Source organism: Panulirus ornatus, chromosome 59 (assembly GCF_036320965.1).
Source record: "Panulirus ornatus isolate Po-2019 chromosome 59, ASM3632096v1, whole genome shotgun sequence".
In the NCBI taxonomy this organism is placed as follows: domain Eukaryota; kingdom Metazoa; phylum Arthropoda; class Malacostraca; order Decapoda; family Palinuridae; genus Panulirus; species Panulirus ornatus.
The window spans coordinates 25173291-25190932 of NC_092282.1; the positions used below are offsets into that span (position 1 = coordinate 25173291).

At 39.9% G+C, this 17642-nt stretch overlaps 1 protein-coding gene across 3 annotated transcripts in view; it reads right to left on the reverse strand.

The window, feature by feature from the left end:
* Positions 1 to 12413, reverse strand: part of LOC139767294 (uncharacterized) — a 79826-nt gene extending 67413 nt beyond the window's left edge. Inside the window, exon 1 of one of the 3 annotated variants that reach the window (XR_011717034.1) lies at positions 12254 to 12400. Coding sequence is in view for 2 of the 3 variants with exons in the window: in XM_071696493.1 (XP_071552594.1) it covers positions 12107 to 12160 (54 nt within the window). In the remaining variant the exon portion in view is untranslated. Of the gene's footprint in view, positions 1 to 12106; positions 12161 to 12253 lie in introns of those variants that run through there. The other 2 variants (XM_071696494.1, XM_071696493.1) reach the window with 2 other exon arrangements.
* Positions 12414 to 17642: the final 5229 nt, after the last annotated feature.

Sequence of the window (17642 nt, forward strand, 5' to 3'; positions counted from 1 at the left end):
ATTTACTCTTAACTTTCTTCTTTCACACACTTTACCAAACTCAGTCACCAGCTTCTGCAGTTTCTCACATGAATCAGCCACCAGCGCTGTATCATCAGCGAACAACAACTGACTCACTTCCCAAGCTCTCTCATCCCCAACAGACTTCATACTTGCCCCTCTTTCCAAAACTCTTGCATTCACCTCCCTAACAACCCCATCCATACACAAATTAAACAACCATGGAGACATCACACACCCCTGCCGCAAACCTACATTCACTGAGAACAAATCACTTTCCTCTCTTCCTACACGTACACATGCCTTACATCCTCGATAAAAACTTTTCACTGCTTCTAACAACTTTCCTCCCACACCATATATTCTTAATACCTTCCACAGAGCATCTCTATCATATGCCTTCTCCAGATCCATAAATGCTACATACAAATCCATTTGCTTTTCTAAGTATTTCTCACATACATTCTTCAAAGCAAACACCTGATCCACACATCCTCTGCCACTTCTGAAACCACACTGCTCTACCCCAATCTGATGCTCTGTACATGCCTTCACCCTCTCAATCAATACCCTCCCATATAATTTACCAGGAATACTCAACAAACTTATACCTCTGTAATTTGAGCACTCACTCTCATCCCCTTTGCCTTTGTACAATGGCACTATGCACGCATTCCGCCAATCCTCAGGCACCTCACCATGAGTCATACATACATTAAATAACCTTACCAACCAGTCAACAATACAGTCACCCCCTTTTTTAATAAATTCCACTGCAATACCATCCAAACCTGCTGCCTTGACGGCTTTCATCTTCCACAAAGCTTTTACTACCTCTTCTCTGTTTACCAAATCATTTTCCCTAACCCTCTCACTTTGCACACCACCTCGACCAAAACACCCTATATCTGCCACTCTATCATCAAACACATTCAACAAACCTTCAAAATACTCACTCCATCTCCTTCTCACATCACCACTACTTGTTATCACCTCCCCATTTGCGCCCTTCACTGAAGTTCCCATTTGCTCCCTTGTCTTACGCACTTTATTTACCTCCTTCCAGAACATCTTTTTATTCTCCCTAAAATTTAATGATACTCTCTCACCCCAACTCTCATTTGCCCTCTTTTTCACCTCTTGCACCTTTCTCTTGACCTCCTGTCTCTTTCTTTTATACATCTCCCACTCAATTTCATTTTTTCCCTGCAAAAATCATCCAAATGCCTCTCTCTTCTCTTTCACTAATACTCTTACTTCTTCATCCCACCACTCACTACCCTTTCTAATCAACCCACCTCCCACTCTTCTCATGCCACAAGCATCTTTTGCGCAATCCATCACTGATTCCCTAAATACATCCCATTCCTCCCCCACTCCCCTTACTTACATTGTTCTCACCTTTTTCCATTCTGTACTCAGTCTCTCCTGGTACTTCCTCACACAAGTCTCCTTCCCAAGCTCACTTACTCTCACCACCCTCTTCACCCCAACATTCACTCTTCTTTTCTGAAAACCCATACAAATCTTCACCTTAGCCTCCACAAGATAATGATCAGACATCCCTCCAGTTGCACCTCTCAGCACATTAACATCCAAAAGTCTCTCTTTCGTGCGCCTGTCAATTAACACGTAATCTAATAACGCTCTCTGGCCATCTCTCCTACTTACATAAGTATACTTATGTATATCTCGCTTTTTAAACCAGGTATTCCCAATCATCAGTCGTTTTTCAGCACATAAATCTACAAGCTCTTCACCATTTCCATTTACAACACTGAACACCCCATGTATACCAATTATTCCCTCAACTGCCACATTACTCACCTTTGCATTCAAATCACCCATCACTATAACCCGGTCTCGTGCATCAAAACCACTAACACACTCATTCAGCTGCTCCCAAAACACTTGCCTCTCATGATCTTTCTTCTCATGCCCAGGTGCATATGCACCAATAATCACCCACCTCTCTCCATCAACTTTCAGTTTTACCCATATTAATCGAGAATTTACTTTCTTACATTCTATCACATACTCCCACAACTCCTGTTTCAGGAGTATTGCTACTCCTTCCCTTGCTCTTGTCTTCTCACTAACCCCTGACTTTACTCCCAAGACATTCCCATACCACTCTTCCCCTTTACCCTTGAGCTTCGTTTCACTCAGAGCCAAAACATCCAGGTTCCTTTCCTCAAACATACTACCTATCTCTCCTTTTTTCACATCTTGGTTACATCCACACACATTTAGGCACCCCAATCTGAGCCTTCGAGGAGGATGAGCACTCCCCGCGTGACTCCTTCTTCTGTTTCCCATTTTAGAAAGTTAAAAAATACAAGGAGGGGAGGATTTCTGGCCCCCCGCTCCTGTCCCCTCTAGTCGCTTTCTATGACACGCGAGGAATGCGTGGGAAGTATTCTTTCACCCCTATCCCCAGGGATAATATATATATATATATATATATATATATATATATATATATATATATATATATATACACATACACACACACATACATACGCACATATACACACACACACACACATACATATATATACATATGAAAAAAGTAAGAAACAATTTAGAAAACTGAAACTTCTAGCTTGAAATGAAATGAAAAAATGGATGTCACATAATGGTTCATTATAATGTAGTACATTATATAAAGCAAGGTTATTAGGTTCAGTAGGGTTGAGGGACAAGTGAATTCGGAGGTAAGTTTGAATGGAGAAAAACTAGAGGAAGTGAAGTGTTTCAGACATCTGGGAGTGGATTTAGCGGTGAATGGTACCATGGAAGTGGAAGTGAACCACAGGATGGGGGAGGGGGCGAAGGTTCTGGGAGCGTTGAAGAATGTGTGGAAGGCGATAACGTTATCTTGGAGAGCAAAAATGGGTATGTATAAATTTTAGGGAGAATAAAAAGATATTCTGGAAGGAGGTAAATAAAGTGCGTAAGACAAGGGAGCAAATGGGAACTTCAGTGAAGGGCGCAAATAGGGAGGTGATAACAAGTAGTGGTGATGTGAGAAGGAGATGGAGTAAGTATTTTGAAGGTTTGTTGAATGTGTTTGATGATAGAGTGGCAGATATAGGGTGTTTTAGTCGAGGTGATGTGCAAAGTGAGAGGGTTAGGGAAAATGATTTGGTAAACTGAGAAGAGGTAGTAAAAGTTTTGCGGAAGATGAAAGCCGGCAAGGCAGCAGGTTTGGAGGGTATTTCAGTGAAATTTATTAAAAAAGGGGGTGACTGGATTATTGACTGGTTGGTAAGGTTATTTAATGTATGTATGACTCATGGTGAGGTGCCTGAGGATTGGCGGAATGCGTGCATAGTGCCATTGTACAAAGGCAAAGGGGATAAGAGTGAGTGCTCAAATTACAGAGGTATAAGTTTGTTGAGTATTCCTAGTAAATTATATGGGAGGGTATTGATTGAGAGAGTGAAGGCATGTACAGAGCATCAGATTGGGGAAGAGTAGTGTGGTTTCAGAAGTGGTAGAAGATGTGTGGATCAGGTGTTTGCTTTGAAGAATGTATGTGAGAAATACTTAGAGAAGCAAATGGATTTGTATGTAGCATTTATGGATCTGGAGAAGGCATATGATAGAGTTGATAGAGATGCTCTGTGGAAGGTATTAAGAATATATGGTGTGGGAGGCAAGTTGTTAGAAGCAGTGAAAAGTTTTTATCGAGGATGTAAGGCATGTGTACGTGTAGGAAGAGAGGAAAGTGATTGGTTCTCAGTGAATGTAGGTTTGCGGCAGGGGTGTGTGATGTCTCCATGGTTGTTTAATTTGTTTATGGATGGGGTTGTTAGGGAGGTAAATGCAAGAGTTTTGGAAAGAGGGGCAAGTATGAAGTCTGTTGGGGATGAGAGAGCTTGGGAAGTGAGTCAGTTGTTGTTCGCTGATGATACAGCGCTGGTGGCTGATTCATGTGAGAAACTGCAGAAGCTGGTGAGTGAGTTTGGTAAAGTGTGTGAAAGAAGAAAGTTAAGAGTAAATGTGAATAAGAGCAAGGTTATTAGGTACAGTAGGGTTGAGGGTCAAGTCAATTGGGAGGTAAGTTTGAATGGAGAAAAACTGGAGGAAGTAAAGTGTTTTAGATATCTGGGAGTGGATCTGGCAGCGGATGGAACCATGGAAGTGGAAGTGGATCATAAGGTGGGGGAGGGGGCGAAAATCCTGGAAGCCTTGAAGAATGTGTGGAAGTCGAGAACATTATCTCTGAAAGCAAAAATGGGTATGTTTGAAGGAATAGTGGTTCCAACAATGTTGTATGGTTGCGAGGCGTGGGCTATGGATAGAGTTGTGCGCAGGAGGATGGATGTGCTGGAAATGAGATGTTTGAGGACAATGTGTGGTGTGAGGTGGTTTGATCGAGTAAGTAACGTGAGGGTAAGAGATGTGTGGAAATAAAAAGAGTGTGGTTGAGAGAGCAGAAGAGGGTGTTTTGAAATGGTTTGGGCACATGGAGAGAATGAGTGAGGAAAGATTGACCAAGAGGATATATGTGTCGGAGGTGGAGGGAACGAGGAGAAGTGGGAGACCAAATTGGAGGTGGAAAGATGGAGTGAAAAAGATTTTGTGTGATCAGGGCCTGAACATGCAGGAGGGTGAAAGGAGGGCAAGGAATAGAGTGAATTGGATCGATGTGGTATACCGGGGTTGACGTGCTGTCAGTGGATTGAATCAGGGCATGTGAAGCGTCTGGGGTGAACCATGGAAAGCTGTGTAGGTATGTATATTTGCGTGTGTGGACGTATGTATATACATGTGTACGGGGGTGGGTTGGGCCATTTCTTTCGTCTGTTTCCTTGCGCTACCTCGCAAACACGGGAGACAGCGACAAAGGAAAAAAAAATAAAAGAATAAAGGAATAGTGGTTCCAACGTTATATGGTTGCGAGGCATGGGCTATAGATAGGGTTGTGCAGAGGAGAGTGGATGTGCTGGAAATGAGATGTTTGAGGACAATATGTGGTGTAAGGTGGTTTGATCGAGTAAGTAATGAAAGGGTAAGAGAGACGTGTGGTAATAAAAAGAGTGTGGTTAAGAGAGCAGAAGGGGTCTACTGAAATGGTTTGGTCACATGGAGAGAATGAGTGAGGAAAGATTGACCAAGAGGATATATGTGTCAGAGATGGAGGGAACGAGAAGTGGAAGACCAAATTGGAGGTGGAAGGATGGAGTGAAAAAGATTTTGAGTGATCGGGGCCTGGGCATACAGGAGGATGAAAGGCATGCAAGGAATAGAGTGAATTGGAACGATGTGGTATACCGGGATCGACATGCTGTCAATGGATTGAACCAAGGTATGTGAAGCATCTGGGGTAAACCATGGAAAGTTTTGTGGGGCCTAGATGTGAAAAGGGAGCTGTGGTTTCGGTGCATTATACATGACAGCTAGAGACTGAGTGTGAACGAATGTGGCATTTGTTGTCTTTTCCTAGCGCTACCTCATGTGTGGCGAGGTGGCGATGAGAATGGATGAGGGCAGCAAGTATGAATATGTACATGTGTATATTGGAAAGGATCACAATTTTGTGTGTGATCAAGATATTCCTATGAGTCCACGGGGAAAATGAAACACGAAAAGTTCCCAAGTGCACTTTCGTGTAATAATCGCATCATCAGGGGAGACACGAGAGAAATATAACAATCAGTTGATATACATTGAAGAGACGAAGCTAGGACACCATTTGGTAAACATGTGATTGTCCAAAACATGTTTTGGACAATCACAAATGAAGTAATATTCCTAAATATAATCATGTGACTCACTATAAGGTTTATGCCTGTGTAAGAAAAAAGAGCAGAATGCTCTGCATGAATATTCTTACACTTGCCATCCAATCTCATTCACATTGAAGGGTAGTGTGAAATATATTCACGTTCTTCATTACAACTGCTAAGCCTGTGTATGAAATAAGAGTAGTAGGTTGCAGCTGGTAAGCAGCCAACAACCAGGAAGGTATATTGCTAATACTAGCCCCTTGGGTATTGGGAGGGTTAGTGATGGCTGCATAAAGAGCCAGCACATCAGAGATCGTCAAGCTGCACTCCTCTTACCCAGGTAGCTCTTTTCGTTCTGCCTCACATACATGTGAAGTGCTGGCATTCTGTCCACAAACATACAATCTCTCCTTGTCATACATAACACTTAACAACACTTAACTCATACAAATCATTCTTAACAACTCTAGATTTTCCTGTGGTGAACACCCTGCAATAGCCTTGCCTTTTAGCAAAATGGTAGTAGCAATGGGCAAAAGTAATAAGTATGACTGTTGGGTAGAAGCATTACCTGGGAGCATTAGGTAGAAGTAGTAGTTTGGAACTCCAGCCAGGAAAATTAGGTAGAAACATTAGATAGATGTAGTTGGTAGGAACATTGGGTAGGAACCTCTAAAAACACAGCACTAGAGGTGCCCTCTGTCACTGGCCTGAAAAGGGTGAGGCACTAAAGGATAAGAAGCAGTACCGGAGTTCAACAGTTAAGGAGACTCTTCTGCCAACGAAAATAAGAGTTTGTACAAAACAGAGCAGTGTTCCAAGTAAACAAAGAAACATATACTTCAATATCTGCACCACATTTGCCAGCCAATTCCTCAAACTGAAGGTTAGTCAGAAACGTTTAATACCCTATTTCTAAATATATTCACGTTACTTACCACCAACCCTGTGACAATGTATGAATTATGAAATCTGTGAGAAAACTAGCTCAATAAAAAGAGAAATCATCTCCACATCTCTTACCACTGAATATCAAACATTTCATCATCTTATTGAAAACTATCATAACATAACATTCACACCCCTACTCTTGCTCAATCAGCACTGGAGCAAACCAACACAAGGAATTAATATAACTTTTTTGTATTTTTTGTTATTTTGAATGCTATTTTCATTTCCTATAAGTTATTTCATTTATATTTATTATACTTTGTCTTTGTCTCCCACATTAGCTAGGTAGCAAAAGGAAACAGATGAAAGAATGGCCCAACCCACCCACAAACACATGTATATACATACACGTCCACACACGCACATATACATACCAATAAGTACTCTTTATTATTCTTATAAGATCTATAAACCAATCCAGCTGTCTAAAGGGTAAAATCCATTTTCTTTCTTTATAAGGGTAATACAGTCTATCTACCTATCTATATCTCTAATGCCCATTCCCTCCAGGGGATGGCAATGGCAAAAGAGTCTCCACCTTTCGTTATCTTTAAATGCCCCCTCACATACACCATTCAACACCTTTTTCCAACACTTCTCTCTCTCCAGTACTTATCCACTACATTTCCACACTTCACAGGTGGTCTTCCTCTCACACCAATGACCTTCAGTCCTACTATCATACACTTTTCTTGCAAACACCCCATCTTGCATTCTTTCCACATGCCCAAACCACCTCAAAGTATTACGTTTCACTCACTTTACCACTGCACAATTCATTTCCTTTGCATTCCCTGTCATACTACATCTCTTATACACCCCTCATTTTTTCTCCATTCTATCTAGTTATACCACACACTCCTCTCATATAAACCACTTAAACAACCTAGATTCTTGACATCTGTGACTCATTTCATGTCCATGTTCTGGCTGCTAAAAGTCTGTTAGTAACAATGCTGTCTATACTTGGATACAAGAATAACATTTACTAGTATTCAAACTGCCATACGAGAAGTGGGTGTATTTTTCTTTATGTAAGCTGAGACAGCACAGCAAACTAGAGCAATTTCACCTTCATAACTTTAATCATGGACTAATGTAATCATCATATCTACATGTGAGTGTGTAAATGAGGTTATGAGGTAGGGTAACATGCTTAAAACTCTCTCCCTGTAATAAACCACATAAAGTCACATTGAGATTGTCCATCTGTATGTCACATAAAATCCTTCTCAAAATGCATTGGTGTTGTCTTTTCATACCTATCTATTCATATCTCTGGTGTCTACTCCCTTTGACAACTCCCTCCAGGGGGTGACCACAGCAAAGGAGTCTCCATAATTGGTGAGCTCCAGTGCCATTTTTGAGCCTTAGTACTTCACTCATTATATGTTTTTTTTTCAAAAGAAACACAGTACCAACCCAAGAAACCTAACTTTACAAATCTTTAATAGTATTACATCAATTACATTGATGTAATTTTCACTGTAGTCCAAAAGCTAAAATTTGTCACACTGCTAAAGTTGAAAATTGCCATTAAAAGTTTCATAAGAGCAGGTTGTCTTCTCTAGTTCCTCTAGTTACCTCATTGAGGTAAAGGAAAAAGGTAAAGCATCAGCTAACCCATGCCACTCTTATTTCTTTGAGGAATTGGATGAAAGTAGTATCAAGACATTTTTCACTAATACACTAAAAAAAAAAAAAAATTCGAAATGGTGCTTTGAGATTTGGAGCATTTCTTAAAGTTAAAAAAAATATAAGATAGCAAAATTAGATAAGATGATCAAGGAATGTGTAAGTAACATAAAAGTATGTGAAACACTTGTAGAGGTCAGAAGAACCTACCTTTTCCTAACAGATTAATTTTCACTGTTACAATCAAAATATACCAAACACACCCTTGATCATCCATAGAGCTAACAAAATATTACAGAAAAACAATGCACTAGACACCTGGCAGCTGCCACCCAGCCTCCCAAAAAGAACTCAAGTGGTTTGCAGCACCAAGCCACATTCATGCTAGTATATTTCAAATGTGATGTCTGGAACCTAAGAAGACCTAAGGAAGATTTTTGTAAATTTTGTTGATCCTGAAGCATTTTGTCTAATTTTGCATTAATAACCCTCACATTTTCCCTCATCTTTAAAGTCCTCCCTACTTTCATATACATATCATTCAATAAAAAGCCACCAAACCACATGTTGCCATAATTCTTAAATAGGTGTACTAAATGTATTTTTTGTCTAATTTCTTGAAGAAGAAGAATGGTAGGGATAAACTGTCTTTACAAAAAATAGTGTTTGAAAGTCATAGCTGCATATCACAATATTCTGCAAAGTGAATGCAATCATCAAATGTTATTTCATCAGTGTCTCTAAATAAAGACATGCTCCTTATAAATACTTTTCCCCCATGGAAAAGAAATCATATGTGAATTTTTCAGTCAGTAAATAAGGGACAGATATGAATCTAACCTGCATCATTCCCACTCAATGAACTCCAACCATGCTAGGTATCACATACACCATACATGACATTCATTTTCTACACCATAAACATCAACACAAAAGCCATGCACAATAACATAAAAAAAACAGTATCCTTAGCAAGCAATTCATCCACTTTCTCCAAAACAATGCCTCATCCATCTGGCCTTCAACCGGGTCTAATGCAATTAAAACAAAGCGACGAAACATAAAACAGAGCTCTGAATAATCAGTGGATGCCTAACAACAAAAGCATTCAATATCCACACAAGAATTCAAAAATCCTTCCTATTCAACCTCACCTTATGTTTGGTACTTGGTTCTTTGCAATGGCACAAGACCCTTCCCATCCCATCCACTCCATAACCAATCACCCATACTTACAGAGAAACAAAGCATAAACCAGCTTCACACTTCAACACATATTTTCACATGGTAGATCCCTCCCCTCAACAAACATGAAAATGATAAAATGTATATATCTTTATGACTTAACAAACACCAAATAACTACCCTACCAACCAACCAACCCAGTCTTGAACACTGTCCTGTCAGCAGCAAACCCACCTGGAACTAAATTTCCCAGGCATGCAAAAGCAACATTTGTTCATATGTTCTGCTTACCACTTATCTCTGCAACATTGAAAATACAAATTCAAGCACATCACGAGACACACACACACACACACCACTTCCATGGCAAAGACATTGAACGCTTACTCCACACATACACTTTACCTCACTTCTTGTACTGTGATCCTACCCAATGGACATAGCTACTTCCAGGGTAATGCAAGAATGCTAAAGAAGGGAATCCTGAAGTAGAAAATCAAGTCATTTAATAAAGGCACAGAGTTGTAGTCTGGTGCTGCCACTTCATGAACTGTGGAGCCTTATAGGATATGGTACAGAATGAATTAATTTATAAAGAATAAATGAAGTCTAAGGGAGTGTGACCAAGACATCTCCTCCAACTTTTATAACTAACATCAAGTGGGGGAAGCAATGAAAATCTAGGAAAATGTAGGGGTACATAATGGAAACATGTGTAACATGTTCAATCAATACAAACTATCAACACCTCACCTAACTTCCCCTTGCGGCCATTATACAGCTTAAATTTGAAAACTGAAAACTATATATATATATGGTCTCATGTTTACATGCTCTTGCCGGCAGGTTTGTGGGCTACTATGTGCTCAGGCTAAGACTAATACAGGGGAGTAGACAATTTGAACCATGGATGCAGGGGCTGGCCCACAACTATTCTTCCTTCCCTCAAAACTGTTTGATAAAGTATATCTGGCTTAGGATAGGAAGTGTCTGCTTTTGAGCACATACACAAGAGTAGAGACGCTAGTGTTACTGGACTCCACATGAACTGTGTTACACTGTCCCACTGCAAGTAAAATATCATCTTTGGTGTTGCTCGTCATTGGAGTACAATCTCATCAGAGACCTTCTTTGTCCATGAGAGTCCATCACTTCTCTGCTACCGAAAATAACAGCCTTGAAGCTGTAAGAGCTCCTGGATAACACCAGAAGTCTTTCTTAAGAAGGAGTCTTGGGCAGTGCCAAATAAATAAAATTCTAGACAAACATATACATAAAACGTTGAGAGATGAAGTGATAAAGTGTAGAACTCTCCCTGTAATACACAAATAACAATAATCACAGACTTCATCATGTGCCAAGACACAAAACTCAATGATAATATAGTATATTTCAACTGTAATGTTTAAAATTACAACTCATCTCTGCAACATTCAAAACATAAATTCAAGCACATTATAAGACACACACACACACCACCTAAATGCAACTTCCATGGCAACGACATTGAACACTTACTCCACTTACTGGTTTTCACAAGTTCTGTCAACTAAAAGTGCTCATATAAATACGTCCTCACAATTTCCTTGATCCTCATAATCTACCTATCATTTACCTTTCTTTATGAAGTGGTAAGGGAGCTGTTAAGTGTGATTAGAATTTTCTTCAATCAAAAATTAAGTTCGCAAGGGTAAATCAGGAAAGGATAGAATACGAAAGGACAGGATAGATTATGGTTGGGCTGGGCTCAGTTAGGATATCTTAGGTCGAGCTGGGTTGGGCTAAATTAAGCAAGGTTAAAATACGCTGGGTTGGATTGAGTTGCACTTGAGTAAGTAGAGTTAGCTAGATTTGGTTAGATTAAAGTTGCATTTAGGTTTGAATACATCCTAACCCTAAAACTTGTAGTATCAATACATGGCTTGTGCCATGTATAAAATGCAGTTAATTTGACATATATAATATATATATATATATATATATATATATATATATATATATATATATATATATATATATATATATAATTCATTTATTTGAAATTCTATTTCCTGACATTACAAATGATACGACACTAAAATACTCTACTTCAGTGACAGGAACAAACATCATTTCTTTAAGTGTTGATTTCTACCACTTCACTAACAATAAACCCCTAGACCAACCTTTGACTGGAATCTCAATTGAAATACTATACATCCAGAAGAAGAACAATGAATCCCCTAAGAGGATATAGCAAGGAAAGTATATACCCATCCCTCATGCATGGAGCCACCAGTCTGAGGGAATAATTCCCCCGTGACTTAAAACTGGTGTAGTGGCAGCCATAGTTAGAATGAAATATGATCAACCATTTGACTGCGCAAACTTGAGGTTAAGGCCAGTGTTAACCAATACTGTATTTCTATTTCCTATAAGATCTACCATTCCTGGTTAATTAAGTACAACTAAGAGAGAAATTAACATGGTTTAATGAATTTGATCTAAAATACTCGACATGTCACGCTCGTTCTCTGCCATGGTTAGTACAAGAGACAATCTTTATTGGCCGTACATCAACATGAGACTGAGATGAACTTAGGGGAAACCCCAACAACCTGACAAAAGACACCAGTTATTTGTTTGCTGGTCCACAAAAAAATACAATGCATTACTTTAGTCATGAAGAGGACGACTCTCGCCAGGCACAAGGCAAGAGTAGTATTCAGACCCTTCCACCATGAACGAAATACATATTTTTTTACCTTATACCTCCATAGACGAATACCATCTGATGCAGCTTCCATTATCTCCACGTAAACCCTAACCCGAATCTTCAATAATGTATATAAATAGCCATTACAATATATGGTATGTGGTCGACGTTTCGATCAACTTTGCCATGATGGTGTCTTCATGTAGGGAATACATTTTTCCATAACAATATCATATTATTGTTAAATTCCGTATAGATATATATCATATTATACAGAATTACCTCTAGAATATTCTAATTAAAATAAATGTGATTATGACGATATGATTCATATCATCTAAAACAAGATATCGTTCTGAAGTAAAACATTTATTATTCCCGTTTCATTACTGTAAATTTGAGAAAGTTTATAAACATCTAAATAAAATATCAATAAACATGATTACCGTAAATAAATAACAGCCATATTCATGTATAAGGAACAGGAAAGATCCGTTTAAATTGCGCAGTTCAAGTTAAAGACTGGGTTGGTATTAGCACGAAAGCAAGTCTGCCTCATGAACTTCCTGCCAGTAAAAGGATAAAAACTATCTTGACCAAGGCAGACATATTCAGCATTTCTACTTTGCTTGACAGCATGAGGGGCGAGTAACCCTGGCGTTGGGGACCACAGCTCTGCGAATATTTCCCTATATATACATATATGAAAGACTATGGTAGAGCCATGGCCTCATTAAATGTGGAATCTTTTAGACATACTATATTATTTTCCTACGGTAACAAATTTCTTAATGGTTCAGAAAATTACCAAAAACCTGGGACTATATAGAGGGTGAAATACTTGTAAAAATTAAAAGTACGTATGAAAATCTACACTAATTCACCTTATCTGTAGAGATTTATTAATATTATTTAGCATTCGCCTCCAGAGGGAAAATAAACGTTCTCGGCATAATACAAATATTTTTCCCTGATATTTTGCAGTTTTGGAGTTTGTCTAGATTTCTGGTCAAAGAGTTAACTGACTAGTAACCTTAACATCAGAAATACTCATGAATGAATGGGTCATATGGATTCAGTCATGTAAATTTATGAAGGTTCCAGTAAATACACACTTTGCGTAGGTGTTATTAAGTAGAGATTGGGGGTAGTCTTTCACATTAGGAATGAAAAATTATTGATACAAGATATGATGTAATCATACTATTCAATAAAATTGGACTTTTTTTCCTCATCAATGATGCAAATGTAAATTTACTAGACCTATTTCCGATGCGGATTATGAATTTTTCGTTTTTTCTACGGAAACAATTTTTCAGTCCAGTTGCAGCTATATCATGCATGGGCGAAGTTTGAATAAGATTTGTATCAGTTCAAACTTTTTATAGCAGAAGTTCAGTGTTCCTAGGTAGAAGGTATACAAAGAAGATACTATCCAGAAGGACAAGCTAAAAACGTTGAGCTTTTAACCATCTATGGCGGCGATCTTTACAAGCTAAAAGCTCTGAGCTCTGGCCTCTGGTGCTCTGACTCAGGTTCATCCCTGTATAACATTAGCAGTAATGTGCAATCATTCCTTCATTATAGAAACCCTGGTATCGGTACTCCATCGCTCTTATGTCCTGATGGAAGCACTCTCCTTGTTCGTCAGACACAGCTGCAAGGTTCTCGACACAAACGACCAGATGTGATTGGAGGAAATGCACCTTGAGCGACATCCAACATCCATAGCAACATAGGCTTTCAGGTCTTTTCATGGCGCCTTCCAAATTCGGAAATCTTATGTTTCCCAAGAATATTTCACGTAGCCAAACGAAAGAGTTTCAGACCTACAGTTCCAAGTCATCAAAATGTGTGCTGAAATGGTGGTCTTTCAGGAGTTCCTTTTTGTGCGGACCGACGAAGTTGCCTGATTTCAATTTGGCTCAGTGATCTTCGGAAATCTTTCCAAAACATACCTGAAAACTTTCGAATTTCTCTTGGCAAGTGTTTTCACAACCAAGCTTTATGTGGAGCGGGGTAAGATTTTGTGGATCAACCAGAGGCTTATCCAGGACACTCGAAATTCCTGGCTCATACGGTCTTCGTTGAGGCCAGTCCGACTCCATATAATGCCTGTCCGTTGCTCGACTCCCAGAGGCATAGAAAAAAAAGTATTTCGTGAATCCTGACTGCATTCTCATCAGCATGCCGATCACTTTCAAGTGATGTCTGTATATATGTTGATATGTTTATGTTTGTACATGGGCATCTATGTATACATATGTGTGTGTGTATATACGAGTGGATGCGCCGTTCTTCGTCTGTTTCCTGGTGCTACCTCGCTGACGAGGGAAACGGCGATCAAGTATAATCAAAATAATATATATATATATATATATATATATATATATATATATATATTCTTTTTTTTTCTTTCAAACTATTCGCCATTTCTCGCATTAGCAAGGTAGCGTGAAGAAAAGAGGACTGGGCCTCTGAGGAAATATCCTCACCTGGCCCCCTTCTCTGTTCCTTCTCTTGGAAAGTTAAAAAAAAAAAAAACAAGAGGGGAGGATTTCCAGACCCCCGCTCCCTCCCCTTTTAGTCGCCTTCTACGACACGCAGGGAATACGTGGGAAGTATTCTTTCTCCCCTATCCCCAGGGATAATATATATATATATATATATATATATATATATATATATATATATATATATATATATATATATATATTGGAAGGACCACAATTCTGCGCGTGATCAAGATATTCTTATAAGTCCACGGGGAAAATGAAACACGATAAGTTCCCAAGTGCACTTTCGTGTAATAATCACATCATCAGGGGAGACACAAGAAATAGAAGTCAGTTGATATACATCGAAGAGACGAAGCTAGGACGCCAAATGGATTTGTATGTAGCATTTATGGATCTGGAGAAGGTATATGATAAAGAGTTGATAGAGATGCTCTGTGGAAGGTATTAAGAATATATGGTGTGGGAGGCAAGTTGTTAGAAGCAGTGAAAAGTTTTTATCGAGGATGTAAGGCATGTGTACGTGTAAGAAGAGAGGAAAGTGATTGGTTCTCAGTGAATGTTGGTTTGCGGCAGGGGTGTGTGATGTCTCCATGGTTGTTTAATTTGTTTATGGATGGGGTTGTTAGGGAGGTGAATGCAAGAGTTTTGGAAAGAGGGGCAAGTATGCAGTCGGTTGTGGATGAGAGAGCTTGGGAAGTGAGTCAGTTGTTGTTCGCTGATGATACAGCGCTAGCGGCTGATTCGGGTGAGAAACTGCAGAAGCTGGTGACTGAGTGTGGTAAAGTATGTGAAAGAAGAAAGCTGAGAGTAAATGTGAATAAGAGCAAGGTTATTAGGTACAGTAGGGTTGAGGGGCAAGTAAATTGGAAGGTAAGTTCGAATGGAGAAAAACTGGAGGAAGTGAAGTGTTTTAGATATCTGGGAGTGGATTTAGCAGCGGATGGAACCATGGATGCGGAAGTAAATCATAGGGTGGGGGAGGGGCAAAAGTTCTGGAAGCGTTGAAAAATGTGTGGAAGTCGAGAACGTTATCTTGGAAAGCGAAAATGGGTATGTTTGAGGGAATAATAGTTCCAACAATGTTATATGGTTGTGAGGCGTGGGCTATGGATAGAGTTGTGCGGAGGAGGGTGGATGTGCTGGAAATGAGATGTTTGAGGACAATATGTCGTGTGAGGTGGTTTGATCGAACAAGTAGTGAAAGGGTAAGAGAGATGTGTGGTAATAAAAAGTGTGGTTGAGTGAACAGTATAGGGTGTTTTGAAATGGTTTGGTCACATGAAGAGAATGAGTGAGGAAAGATTGACAAAGAAGATATATGTGTCAGAAGTGGAAGGAATGAGAAGTGGGAGACCAAATTGGAGGTGGAAAGATCGGGTGAAAAAGATTTTGAGTGATCGGGGCCTGAACATGCAGGAGGGTGAAAGGCGTGCAAGGAATAGAGTGAATTGGAGCAATGTGGTATACCGGGGTCGACGTGCTGTCAATGGATTGAACCAGGGCATGTGAAGCATCTGGGGTAAACCATGGAAAGTTCTGTGGGTCCTGGATGTGGAAAGGGAGCTGAGGTTTCGGTGCATTATACATGACAGCTAGAGACTGAGTGTTAACGAAAGTGGCCTTTATTGTCTTTTCCTGGCGCTACCTCGCGCACATGAGGGGGGAGGGGGTTGCTATTTCATGTGTGGCGGGGTGGCGACAGGAATTAATAAGGGCAGACTATGAATTGTGTACATGTGTATATATGTATATGTCTGTGTGTATATATATGTATACGTTGAGATGCATAGGTATGTATATGTGCGTGTGTGGACGTGAATGTATATACATGTGTATGTGGGTGGGTTGGGCCATTCTTTCGTCTGTTTCCTTGCGCTACCTCGCTAACGCTGGAGACAGCGTCATAGTATAATATATATATATATATATATATATATATATATATATATATATATATATATATATATATATATATATATAAGGGGGCTGGGGGTTATCAGTTAGTGCAAACCGCGGATAATAACGAGGCGTCTTTAAACACCAATATCTATTCCAGCACCTTATAAAGTATCACTTAATTTCACCCTACAATCAACCATAGTCAGATAGCAGCCCTAAGATAAACGACTCCACTAGTTACTAGCGTCGACCTTGTTGCTTTCATTTAGTTTCCTATTTCTCACAAGGATGTCTATTTCTTACTTATAAAACGTATCTCCCTTATTATGTGGGTTTTACATACCTAAGACGGCCGCGTGAAGCGTCAGTTCTCCAGTTGCTTGTCCTGCTCTCTGAACTAGGCGTCAGCGACGCCAAACGTTTCAAACATGAGAGCATCGAGGACAGGAACGCCTTCACTATTGTCCTCTCTCGGAGTTCTTTACACATCATCTACTTTACAGTTTAATTTCCTTACACTCACCCCGGGAAACTTTCATCATGACCCCTATGATATTCTTCCCTGAGAAAGATCAACCAGCATATATTACCCCTGCTACGTTACATGGCCCACAGTTACACCCACTTCACGGGTTCCATTGGGTTCTACACCTAGGAGATACTCTCTCTCTTCGTCACCCTAGTCGCTTCCCTGGCCGACGTCATTCATTCGTCTTCCTGGGAGATACCCTCCCTCTCTTCCTCGTCAACCGTCACCCTGGTAGCTTCCCTGGCTGACGTTATACTCTCGTCTCCCTGAGAGATACTCTCCCTCTCTCTCTCTTCCCCGTCACCCAACACTCCCGCTACTTCCACGTCCAAAGGTTCCACATGGTCCGATGAATCCTCAGCCTCAGGCTCCGGCGCATTTGCCTTTCGCGACAACCTAAAGGCGTTCCCATTCGCCTAGCACCTTCATTAACAGCACTTTATGCAATGAGTACCACTAAATTGCACCTGAAGTCAAAGAGCAGTGCAGGG